The sequence below is a fragment of the Capra hircus genome, chromosome 3 (assembly GCF_001704415.2).
Source record: "Capra hircus breed San Clemente chromosome 3, ASM170441v1, whole genome shotgun sequence".
Lineage (NCBI taxonomy): Eukaryota > Metazoa > Chordata > Mammalia > Artiodactyla > Bovidae > Capra > Capra hircus.
The window spans coordinates 100,548,065-100,560,931 of NC_030810.1; the positions used below are offsets into that span (position 1 = coordinate 100,548,065).

The following is a 12,867-nucleotide window of genomic DNA, read 5'->3' on the forward strand; positions in this document are numbered from 1 at the left end:
AGTATTAACCCCCATCTATATTATTTAATCATTAAGCTGGACCTGGTCTTTTATGCTGCTGACAGGTTAGATACCGGAGTTAAAGCAAACCATACACTCTAAGAGATGTTTGAGAGAGCTTTTCCAATGGAGTAATTACCATGTTTGGATTAGAGGGAGGTGATTATAAATTAATGTCAATCTTATAGGCACCATCATCATTTCCTTGTTCTTATGCTTTGTTAATAAAAGATGATGCAGTTTGCACTCAGCTGTTCGATGTGTAAAGGAAATTTATTCCTTTTCTTCCTTTTTGTCCTAGCCTCATTATTTGGTCAGTGGTACCACTTAAAAAATAAAAGCACTGACGAGATGCTGTTGACAGTGTTGCCATCTGTCACGCTAGTGACAGTATAGAGAGCCTGTTCCCCTGTCTGCAGTTTGACTAGTTCATTAAGAATTTGAAAATAAGCCACCAAGTCTTTTTACTACCAGAAAGGGAATAAAGTTTCTGTTTTGGTGACTTGATTTGAATTTGGTGGAAGAATTAAAAAGTAAAGTTAGAGTATGAAAGTGTCCCTTTCTCCCCTAAAATAAGAGCTGTGATAAAATCATGTGTGACTCCCTTAAGAAAAAGGACTTGAAACCTTATTAAATCATGAACCTGTAGCTCATTTTGCTTCAGACCAGCACATTTCTGAAATTGTCACACATTACCAAATGATTCTATCATAAGTACAGATGATTTGGAGGTAACGTTTATAGCTCCTTTTCTGATTTTCCCTTAAACTGCTGAGGGAGACCCCAAAAAACACAGGAAGGAAAGATTTTTGCCTAGAACTTTTGTGGTAGAGCCAGTCTCATCAGTCCTTGATTCTGGTGGCTTTGGCCTTCCCAGCAGAGCTCCACCAGTAAATGTATGCTGTAATCTGAGAACTCCAAATGGTAGGAATTTCGTTGAGGGTTTTTTGTCTGTGTTCTTTGTGTACAGTGTAAGCCATTTGTAGACTGATCTCTTTCCCTTTAATTTTTCTATACTAGTGAAAAGTAAAGGAACTTAAGCCACATTATTGGGGGGAGAAACTGGAGTTTGGAAATGTAAAGACAGAACAGAATGCCATGTAATGAGAATATCAACAAGTATCCTTTTGGTTGGTATTTTATAAGTAAGGAGAAATTTTTCTTTATGCTTTTCCACAGAGGGCTTACATCCACCTCCTTTTTTATTTTGTCACTTTGGTAGATTCTTTGAGAAAACTGACATCAGAATGTCACTGTTTTTTAATTATCCATTTATTTCTGCCATGACTGCTCAAGCCTAGGGTCAAGTATAGTTATATAGACTTAATAGGTATCCAGTGTCTATTATTAATTGGTAATGTGTACTTACAAATTAGCCTTGAATATCAAAATACATATTATGTTTTGTTAATTTCTTTGTTTTTTGTTTTGTTAATTTCTGTGTGCTGTTCTGAGTTGATGTAGAACTTCTGATTAATAACTGTACTCAAATATGTGCTAGCTACTAGTTATTACGTGTTTCATCAGCCTATTTTAAAAATAAAAATAATGGAAACTACAGCTTGTGAACTGAACAGCTTCACCAGGCCAAATTCAGGTAACTGGTGAGAAGTTCTGAGTTGAGGTTGGGGGGTATTTAACCTTTTAAGCTGGATGTTTACTTTCGTAGAATTTTGGCATAGTCTTACTTGACATGAAGAAAGCAAAAAGACCAACTTGTCAGTTTGGTTTTTTGTTTTACTGAGTGTGTCCTCTTGATCAAGGATACAAGTATACTTCAGGAAGTATGCTATTTTCTAATAGCCAGGCAGAGGGAATCTGTTTCTTTGTGTTCTAAACCCCAGCCCATCATTCAGTCTCAAAGAGAGAGTGATTGGACTGATGGTGTTTCCTAGAGGAAACCCCTTCCTGGCTCGTTTCCCCTGTTGCACTTCACTTCTCCACCCTTTTCCTATCAAAAGAGAACATTGTTTCATTTTTACATATGTGTTGATCCTGTTTCATTCATATCTCCTATGAACGGTTGTTTTAATGTTTTCTGTTTGAACTTTTGTGCCTCAGCTCCTCCATCTTTTAAAACTTTGCCACTGATTATTTTTCTTTTTTCTTCTATTAAATAATTCTGTTTATTTGTAATGGCTGTATGCAGAATATATTAATTTTTAAATATCTGATTCCCCAAAAGTCCCCCTATTGTTGGAGTCTGAGGAAGACTGGCAAAAAGAGAGAGAAGGGTAAATTCCTTGTAGGCAAATAGTAAGTATATCTTACTGTTTGCTGTGTATTAAACTCAGCTTCATGGAGTTAACCCAGAATAAACACCATCTCAAAGGATCAGTAACATTGATGTGGAGTGAGCAAAGGTTGCTGGGAGAGAATGGGAAGAGTTGGTTTTTTATTTTAAAGGATATATGAATAGCTTAATACTAGCTTTCCTTTGCATAACATGCCTGGTAAACTTCAAGTTCTCATCGACAAGAATCTGTATAAAAGAAATGGTAGAGAAGTAACTTGGTCATATCTCTGTGATTTTCTTGCGTTAGGGTCTGGGGGGTGATTGAAGTGCATTGTTGGGACAATTAATACCCATTGTGATATTATTTAAGTTACTTTCTCAGCTCAGTGTATGTTTCAGGCCAGCAATACTGCCTTTTTTTTTTTTTTTTTTAAGATAGAACCAGGTTTGGAAATAGAATTGGGAGGTGGTGAACTGCTGGAAATCTTTAGTGCTCCTTAGCTTTGGATTGGCTTGTCTAAGAGACTCAGGTCTTTTAAAGAAGGACTCAGATACCAACCCCCCACCCCGCAAATTTCAACCAGAATTTTAGTGCTAAGAGATACATATTTGTGGACTGAGAATCATGAAATGTGGCTTATAGAACTAGAAGCAAAAGTTTATTAAAGGGAAATGTAGAGATATTTTAATTTAACCCTCTTATATTCCAAATTGGGAAACTGAGGTTCAAAGACATTGTTAATAGTGGCAAAGACTTTGCATAAAGTCTGTATGTTATCACGATGAGTCTTAGTAAATTTGTGATTCATTCCTTGCTACTTGGCTCTTAGCCGAGCCACGTTGACCCCAGGACTGGTAGATCAATGAGTTTTGAGCTTTTGTTTCTAAGAGCATCCTTGCTTTTCAGACCTTTTTCTAGAAAATTCTTAATAAAAATTGACACCTGCTAGGAACAAAATCCAACCAGTCCATCCTAAAGGAAATCAGTCCTGAATATTCATTGGAAGGACTGATGTTGAAGCTGAAACTCCAGTACTTTGGCCACCTGATGTGAAGAACTGACTCGTTTGAAAAGACCCTGATTCTGGGAAAGATTGAAGGCAGGAGAAGGGGATGACAGGATGAGATGGTTGGATGGCATCACCGACTCCATGGACCTGAGTTAGAGTAAACACTGGGAGTTGGTGATGGATAGGGAGGCCTGGTGTGCTGCGGTTCATGGGATTGCAAAGAGTCGGACATGACTGAGCGACTGAACTGAACTTAACAAAATTTAACTTTTCTCTAAGATGTGACTTGATTTTCATGATTGACTTGGTTTAGTTCTTACTGAGGGTATGGTAACAGTGCCTGGCCCCCACCCCCCAACGCTACCCTTAGAGATGTGTGCTTAGCAGTGCTTCTCATTAGGCTGGCATTTCTGAGTATTTTCATTTGGATAACCTATTGTGCCTCCTACATGCAGGGGTATAATTAAAGTGGCGTTCAGTATTTCAGGTTAAAGAGGACTGGAGAGATTATTTAAGATAGTCCAGCAAATAACCGGGTGATGACTGTTTTGTTTTGTGCAGGTTTTTGCTTTTTTTAAAAAATCTCTGGCTGTCAATATTATCAACCAAAATACCCCCTCAGAATTACCATTTTGCTTCCCAAAAGCCTGCTTGTCTCTTTCTGATTTCTATAGGAATTGACAGATTTATGTAGTAATATTGGTAGCTCATTAAGCTAAGTCTCTGGAATCTCTTTATGACCTGTTCAGGCAAAACTCGTCTGAGGAATGCACATCCGGCCCAGTTCTAGCATCCTGAAATTATGTGTGTACTTCACGCATTAAAGTCAGTTACAGGCTGCCTCTTAGTTTCTCATCTGGAAGATGATGTCATCTCATCTTTGACGGAAATGTTTCTGCTCTGAAAGCACTGGGAGAGGCTCTGTTATTAAGGCCAACTCTTGTTCCACATGCTGAAGGGGAGTGGGGGAGGGGAGTGACAACTCTTTATTTTGGAGCTGTGTACTGTCTGAAAGTATCTCTGTTTTGATTACCTCTTTTAAGGCCAACTCATTTCTCCTCTAAAGTTTATCTTTTCACACTTTTCAGAATTGTATTAATTTTCTTTTCTTCCTCTACATTTTCTCCTTGCTCTCAATAGTAAGTCATAGCTGCCAGTGCTTTAGTAGCTACAGACCAGTTTATGGAGAGTCCTAGTGATGTTTTGCCAAGTGACCAGAAACCAGCCCCTTTGGTACCTTTTTCATCACAAACACAATTTAGGCTGGGACTAAGGACCAAAATGGAGTGCTTCCTTAAGACTATTCAGAGTTACTCAGAAAAATTTTCTGTGACATAGTACCATGATTCAACTTTGTATTTTAGCAAGAATTGATTGGATTATTTCCTCTGTGGCACTTAACTGGCTGGTTCAGTTGTCTTGAAATTATTTTAGTAACATTAAAGATTTCTCAGCTAATTTTCATAATTTAGAGGCTAGATCTTTATTTTTCAAATATCCAGGAGATAACACTGAAATTAGGGATACCTGTTTTATGGGTGAATATTGATACTCTAAAGGATATGAAAGAGAAATTCTTCAGAGAGAACCTGTTAGCATATGCGCTGATACAGGCTTGTTTCAGGTTGTATGGGCATCTCAGTAATAATGGAGAATGGGAGTGAGTGTATAGGAGTCATGCTTTATTTGTAGCTTGCAACTGTCAGCAGCTTTCTAGACATCATCTTTCACATTTTTCCTTCTAGTCTATTTCTGTAGCAGCATATGATGTTGTAATGAACTCAAGTTAGTGTGTAGGGAGGGGATTGATGGTGATCTGTATGTGTGGAACTTTGAGCACTAGTTTATTGGGGAAAATGGGTTATAAAACAGAACAATAAAGCCATTCCCACATATCTCTTTAATTGTTAAATTATCTGTTTGTTATAGAAAATTTATATAGATAAGGAAAAATAGAAACTTAAACTTAGAATACCACCTTAATCATACTATCCAATATCACCATATTTTAACATTTTAGTCTATAATCTTCTGGACATTTATTATGTGTATAAATACATGTGACTTTATAGATAAGTGTTTTAGACAAATACTGTACTATATAATTATTTAGCTTTTTCCATTAAACAGTTTATTGTGACAGCCTATCCATAAATGAACATAAAGATAATGGTTCTATACTATTCCATTTTATGACTATACCACAACTTATATCACCTATATTGTATATTTAGATTCTTTCCAATTATAGTTGTTACATACAGTGCTACAATAAATATATTTGTATATATGTCTTTGTCCACTTGACCGGTTATTTTCTTAGGATAAATTCTCACTTCTGGGACAAATGGTACATATTTGCTTTTAAGGCTTTTTGCTAGATATTACCAAATTGCCCTCACGAGTGGAAGACCCTCAAGTAAAATGTATACACATTCCATTTTAAAAGGATAGAAGCCTGTGTGCAAGTAGCTTTATACCTGAAATTGTTTTACCAACCTGAAATCATGCAATAGTGAAATTGTTTGGGTTACAAGTTTTGTGATCACTCCTGGAGTTTTTCTGCAAGAGCTGCTGCCTTTTTTTTTTTTTTTTTTTTTTTTTTTTAAATTTCTACCTGCAGAAAATCTCACATTTCACAATAGGTACTAGGGATCAGGTCAGGTCCTGTTAATAATTTTAAACTTTAGAGATGTAATGTGGGTTTTTTAAAAAAATATGCTTGTTCTGTTATAAGCAAGTAGAACCCCAGAAGTAAGTGATAATTTTCTGTTTTTCCTCATTTAGGTCTCCACTTTCTGTGCTGTGGGGTCAGCCGTAAGAGAGGTAGATCTGATGTGTATCTGTGCTGAAGAAGCATGAGCTCCTTACCGTTACTAGCAGCGGACTCCTCTTCCCCATAACAATTGCAATTTTTTTTTTTAAGTAGTGTGCATGGCCTTTTGAGAAGGCTGTGAATGTACTGCAAAGATTATTTGACTTTAGCTTCCATTTCCCTCTACCCTCTCCAAAAAAAATGCTACCTTAACATAGCAACTTATTTTCTCACAGTTTCACAATATAAGATGAATCCATTGACTATCTTTTGTCTCCCTCAAAGTCTTCCCATAACTCCATTTCCTTTTGTTTCAGTAAATGTGTCTCTCCTTCTTTTCCCTTTCTGTTGTACTTCTCATTTTCCCTGACCCTTCTTATCCTGTAGATGGGGTTTTATAATTCACAATGATAATAATAATTGCTAGTATTTACAGAACATTTATTACATGTTAAGTGCTAGATAGGATTTATTTAATTCTCATAACTATCCTATGATGTACATGTTATTATATCTCCATTTTATGGATGAGGTAACCACGGCCTAGAGAGTTTTAACCAACTTGTCAAGGTTATCTGGTTAGTAAATGTAGATCTAGTATTAAAACCTAGCCAACATAGGCGTGCCGATTTCAGAGCCCACATTCCTACCCACAATACCTTACTGCTCTCTCACTACTCTAAAAGTCTGTGTGTGAACTAACTTGACTTTAAACAAGATTAAATATTTGTTGTTCAACAAAGAATAGTGCAGAGGGGAACTTGCCCTTCTGATTTGCGCTGTCAGAATTCTGAGCTCCTCCATGTGTAATACCTGGAGTTATTGATCATTCTTTCAGAAAATATTTTAGAAGTTAATGTGGATTTTTGCCAAGGATTGGTAATTGATTGTACAGTCAATTCTAAAATCATTAGAACAACAAGAGTGCCTATCAGATGCCCTCTTTTTGTCATTGCAGATTCAGTGATCATAACTCTTATGCTTTTAATCAGATTGAGTCATGGTCCGACTGACACCAAAAAAAAAACTCTTAATCTGAGAAGAATTAAAAACGTTCTCTCTGTTAAAGTTGTTCGTGTCTTTTTATGAAGAAAAGAGGTACTTTGTACTGCTAGTGAGGACCTTAAGATCTGTGAAATTGCTCTGTCAGGTACCAGTGTTGAAAGGCAGTTGCTGCTCCTCTAGAATACTGGCATTGTCTGTTTCAAAACAAGTAGAACCTCACTGAAAGAAAAGAAAGGTACTTTCCCACTGTTTTTGCCAGTGACATTGATGACGGTTGCTGGAGGAGCAGAGTAGTGGCATTGTTAATTCCGTTGAGAGAAACCAAAGGAGGACTCTTTATCCTCATATCAATGAAAGTGGGAACGGAAGGGAAAACCTCAGGGGAAGAAAATACATGTTCATACTGTCCATTAGCAGTTGTAAGATTTATTTAGTCTGTAAAAGCATTCTTGTTCCTTTGGTGCTTTCCTTTCCCCCTTAGACTCTGAGTGGCCAGGAAATTGAAAACAAAATATGGTTTAGAAGAAAGAAAGTTGAACTGGGAGGTTGGGAATGTGAATTCCAATTCTGTCTCTGTTACTACCTTTGCTCTTTAATTTTGAGCACATCCCTTATGCTCTGTTTATTTACTTATAATAGATTAAATACATCTTACTATTAAGAATTGGGCTTCCCTTGTGGCTCAGCTGGTAAAGAATCTGCCTGCAATGCGGGAGACCTGAGTTCGATCCCTAGGCTGGGAAGATCCGCTGGAGAAGGGAAGGGCTACCCACTTCAGTATTCTGGCCTGGAGAATTCCAAGGACTGTATAGTCCATGGGGTCCCAAAGAATCAGACTTGACTGAGCAACTTTCACATTAAGAATAGGTTAAAATCTCAAAGGCTCTTGTTGAATGATTTGTTTACTATAAATTGTTACTGATTTGTTAGCTTAAATGGGCATATAGGTTCATATGTGGCTGAAGGGACTAAGTTCTTAACTTGTTCTATTTAAAAATCAATTTTCATTAATATCTATAGATCTCAGCCAGATTGAGCCTACCTTGGTCAGAATTTTTTAAAAATGCCCCAAGTGAGTATATCCATGTTTCTCTAGGTCTTCTATTTGTTTGTTTAGTTATTAGTGGACAACAAGCCAGTCTTTATTAGTAAATATGTAATTGAGTACAGTTTTACATGTTGGTCCTTGTTTATGTCCCGTAGATCTTTTTACATTTTCATCTTTCCACAGAGGAACTGGTACTTGAAGAAATCACCATGATTGGCTCTGCATCATATATTGACCCACTTAGAATTAAGCTGTTTAAACAGTTATTTTTCTGAAACAACCTGTTCATCATGGCTTTATTTTTTGCTGCCAGTGGAGCAACATTAGCCTTTCTTTTAGAATGCTTCTTGGTCCAGGGCCTATTAATAAGTAGGAACTACATGATCATGAAGGAAATGTTTTTCCCTGAGGAGGAGGAAATTTAACATTGGAACTCAGTAGCAGTTACTGTTCCGTTGGTCGGTTGTCTCCGACTCTTTGCAACCCCATGGACTGCAGTGCACCAGGCTTCCGTGCCCTCCACCATCTCCTAGAGCTTGCTCAAACTCAGCGTCCATTGAGTCAGTGATGCCATCCAGCCATCTCATCCTCTGTCGTCCCCTTCTCCTCCTGCCTTCAATCTTTCCCAGCATCGGGGCTTTTCCGGTGAGTTGGCTCTTTGCATCAGGTGGCCAGAGTACTTGAGCTTCAGCTTCAGCATCAGTTCTTCCAATGAATCATTCAGGATTGATTTTCTTTAGGATTGACTGGTTTGATCTCCCTGCATTCCAAGGGACTCTCAAGAGTCTTCTCCAGCACCACAGTTGGAAAGCATCAGTTTTTCAGCGCTCAGCCTTCTTTATGGCGCAACTCTCGTGTCTGTACATGACTCCTGGAAAAACCATAGCTTTGACTAGACAGACCTTTGTCTGCAAAGTGATGTCTCTACTTTTTAATATGTTGCCTAGGTTTGTCATAACTTTTCTTCCATGGAGCAAGCGTCTTTTAATTTCATGGTTACAGTCACTGTCCGCAGTGATTTTGGAGCCCAAGAAAATAAAGTCTGTCACTGTTTTCCATTGTTTACCCACCTATTTGCCATGAAGTGATGAGACCGGATGCCATGATCTTAGTTTTTTTAATACTAAATTTTAAACCAGCTTTTTCACACTCTCTCACCTTCAAGAGGCTCTTTAGTTCTTCTTTGCTTTCTGCCGAAAGGGTGGTGGTATCTTCACATCTGTGGTTATTGATATTTCTCCCTGCAGTTTTGATTCCTGCTTGTGATTCATCCAGCCTGGCATTTCCCATGATGTGCTCTGCATAGAAGATAAACAAACAGGGTGACAATGGATACATCCTTGGCACAGTCCTTTCCCGGGTTTGAACCAGTCTGTTCCATGTTTGGTTCTAATTGTTGCTTCTTGACCTGCAGTTTCCTCACCCAAAAAAAGGATGCTATATATGGATTGTGGGTATGGATTATAAGATGATAGTTTATACTTATCAGAGTATTTTTTACACAGATGCTAGAAAGCAAACTTTCTGTTGACCGATACTCTAATCTTATCCTAACTTAGGGATAAATCTCATTCTCCTTAAACATTGGCTTGCTGTGAGCAGAGGCTACTCCTAGGGGCTTCTCACTGCAGTGGCTTCTCTCGTTGCTGAGCACAGATTCTAGGTGCATGGGCTTAGTAGTTGTGGCTCATGGGCTTATATGCCCTTCGGCATGTGGGATCTTCCCAGACTAGGGATCAAACCAGTGTCCTCTGTATTGCATGATGGATTCTTAACCACTGGACCCCAATCGTATTATTATTCAGACCCCAGTATCCTTCCAGCTGCCTCAGCTGTAGTGTTTTGAGGATTAATCCAAGTTTTGCAGTTGCAGATAGCTAAGTAATTGGCACCATGTTCCACTGAGTTAAGTCCTCCCACCCTCATTCTGGGTACTTTGCAAGAGTGTAGCAGCCCTGGAGCCATGTGTTTATGAGATAAAACTAGGAAAGGTAGCAAGGTAGAACTTTTTAGGGAGTAAGAAAGCCCCAGACTTACACACTGCCTTGAACTCACTTACCTGCTTTTTTGCTTCATTGCTTAACTTGGTCCAGTGACTCCTTACATGAAGAGGTTGTTCTGTTCTAGGAGAAACTGTCAGCCTAGAATTGGACATTGGCTCTTGGTTCTGTCAGATCCCTCCAAACCCCTTCCTTTGGGGTAAAAGAGGAAGAAATAAGCCAAGTACTGACCAAGGAGTCCAGAATCAGTGTTGTTTTCTCAGCTGAAAGAATGCGTATTTCTTCATTGAGCATCACTAATTCTACTGTTGTGTGTATACTTGCACAAGGGTTTGTTGGGGATATGGGGAGGCTAAGGGTTTGGGGAGCAGCCAAGAACTTTGAGGTGCTAATTAGAATTTCATGATGGTCTAGGTAATTGAACATTAAACCTTCCTGAGGGCCCAACTTTGCTCTTCCATAGAACTCACATATAACAACATATTTGTGTAGCACATCACAGTCCTTGAAGTACTTTGATTTAGTTTATCTCATCTAATCTTTACATAAACCTAATACAGATTCTTCTTTTTTAGTTATTAATAGAGAATAATTTGGCTGTAGTAACAGGGAATTGAGGACTTCCTTCTGGCTGAGTCTGCCTGCAGTGTGGGAGATCCGGGTTTGATCCCTGGGTTGGGAATATCCCCTGGAGATGGGAATGGCAACCCACTCCAGTATTCTTGCCTGGAGAATTCCATGGACAGAGGAGCCTGGTGGGCTACAGTACGTGGGGTTGCAAAGAATCAGACATGACTGAATGACTAACACACACACACACAACAGGGATCTGAACCCAGCTCAGCATGTTGGCTCTCAAATGAAGGGTTTTAAGAATCAAAGGGTTTGACTAATTTTTTGTTAGTGAGTGCCTTAAATTTTACAGTTAAGTTAGCAGTTTTAATCTTGAATCTGAGTTGTGCTGGCTTATTGTTCCTTGGAAGCTTTAGCTTACGATTCCAGTCCTAGGTTCCAGGTCTTTCGCCTACCTGAACTTGACCTGATTGAAGATGAAGCATCCTGCAAGAAACATAGATTTTTGGGCTTTGCTGTTTTTCTAATTTTCTGGGTCATTTTATGCAGCACATCTTGCTAACAGCTAGATGACATTTTTCTTACCTCCTTTTTTGGAAAGAGGAATGAAAACCATCTGTTCCCCATAATTTTGCTGCTCTGACTCATTAAGGAAATTTTGCTGCTCTGTTTATTGGTACTAGAAATGCTTTTACCATTAAACCTTACATATGGACCAGAACTGAGGTTTTCTTACTCAGCTACTAACTTATGTTATTGAGGATTTGTCCCATTTGGATTCTTTTTTCTTTTTTAAAATTTATTTAATTTATTATTTACTTGGCTGCATCAGGTTTTAGTTGCACGACACTGGATCTTTGTTGCATCGTGTGAACTCTTTGGTTGTGATACACGGACTCTCTTGCTGTGTGGATGCTCAGTAGTTGCAGTACATGGGCTTAATTGTTCCGTGACATGTGGGATCTTCGTTACCCAGTCAGGGGTCACACCTGCGTCCTCTGCTGTGGAAGGTGGAATCTTAACCACTGGACCATCAGGGAAGTTCCTGGATTCTTTTAAATTTTCTTTAATGTGGCTAATCTTTATTCTCTTTGAATTCGTGAACTAGATCAAAGTAATATATCAGTAGTCTTTGAAGAAAAAAGACCAACAGTTTTCAGTATGAAGGGGAGAAAGGTCTGTCTGCCTGAGTGATCATGTGTCTCCAGAGTGATCATGGGTGAAGTCTTTAGGATGGCATACCCTTACGAACTGACTTAACCTTAAGAAAAAAAAGATTTAACCTTTTGGAGTAGTTTTCTATGGATGGTGGTCTTTTAGTCACTTTCTAAACATATTCTTGAAATCTTTTCTATATTTAAACTGATAAAAGTCATAAGTAATAGTTAACTACACACATATCTTATACATCTCCACTGATTAAATATTTAGTAAGTAAACAACAAATTCCTGTTGCATTTACAGCAGGATCAAGATGAAGATGTAAGGGTATAGAATCAGGTTTTACCTGCATTGAATGCTTTTTCATTTTTTCATCATTGCATTTTCCCGTCCATAGCTTCTTCATCTCTACAGACCAACTCTTTTTTTAATTGAAGGATAGTTGATTGACAATACTATTTTAGTTTTAGGTATACAGTTAATTATTCAATATTTTTATAAACTATGCCCCATTTAAAATTACTACATAGTAATGGCTATATTTCCTTATGCTGTACAATATATCCTTGCTTATTTATTTATTTGCTTATTTATTTTTATTTATTTTATGCATAATAGTTTGTGTCTCTTACTCCTACCCCAGCTTGCCCTTCTGCCCTTCTCACTTCCCACTGGTAACCATTAGTTCTCTGTGAGTCTGTTTTTGTTACATACATTTGTTTTTTTTTTTTAGATTTCACATAGCAGTGATAACATAAAGTGTTTGTTTTTCTCTGAATTATTTCACTAAGCATAATACTCTAGGGCTGTCCACACTGTTGCAGAGTGTAAGATTTCATTCTTTTCTGTGACTGAGTGGTATTCTATTGCATACAGATACACACACACACGCACACACACAAACACCCACAGCTGCTTTATTATGATCTGTTGATGAACACTTAGGTGCTTCCGTATCTTGGCTGTTATAAATAAAGCTTCTGTAGATCAACTTTTTACCTTTTTTTCTGAAATAATTA

General features: G+C 37.9%; 1 protein-coding gene across 4 annotated transcripts in view; it reads left to right on the top strand.

Annotated features, from left to right (window-relative positions):
• PIP5K1A (phosphatidylinositol-4-phosphate 5-kinase type 1 alpha) overlaps positions 1–12,867 on the top strand; it is a 39,732-nt gene that overhangs the window by 3,882 nt on the left and 22,983 nt on the right. For 2 of the 4 annotated variants that reach the window (XM_005677614.3, XM_005677615.3), the window contains exon 2: positions 6,034–6,072. The exons of the other annotated variants lie outside the window; for them this stretch is intronic. In XM_005677614.3, the coding sequence (XP_005677671.2) occupies positions 6,034–6,072 (39 nt within the window). The remainder of the gene's footprint in view (positions 1–6,033; positions 6,073–12,867) is intronic. 4 annotated transcript variants of the gene reach the window in all.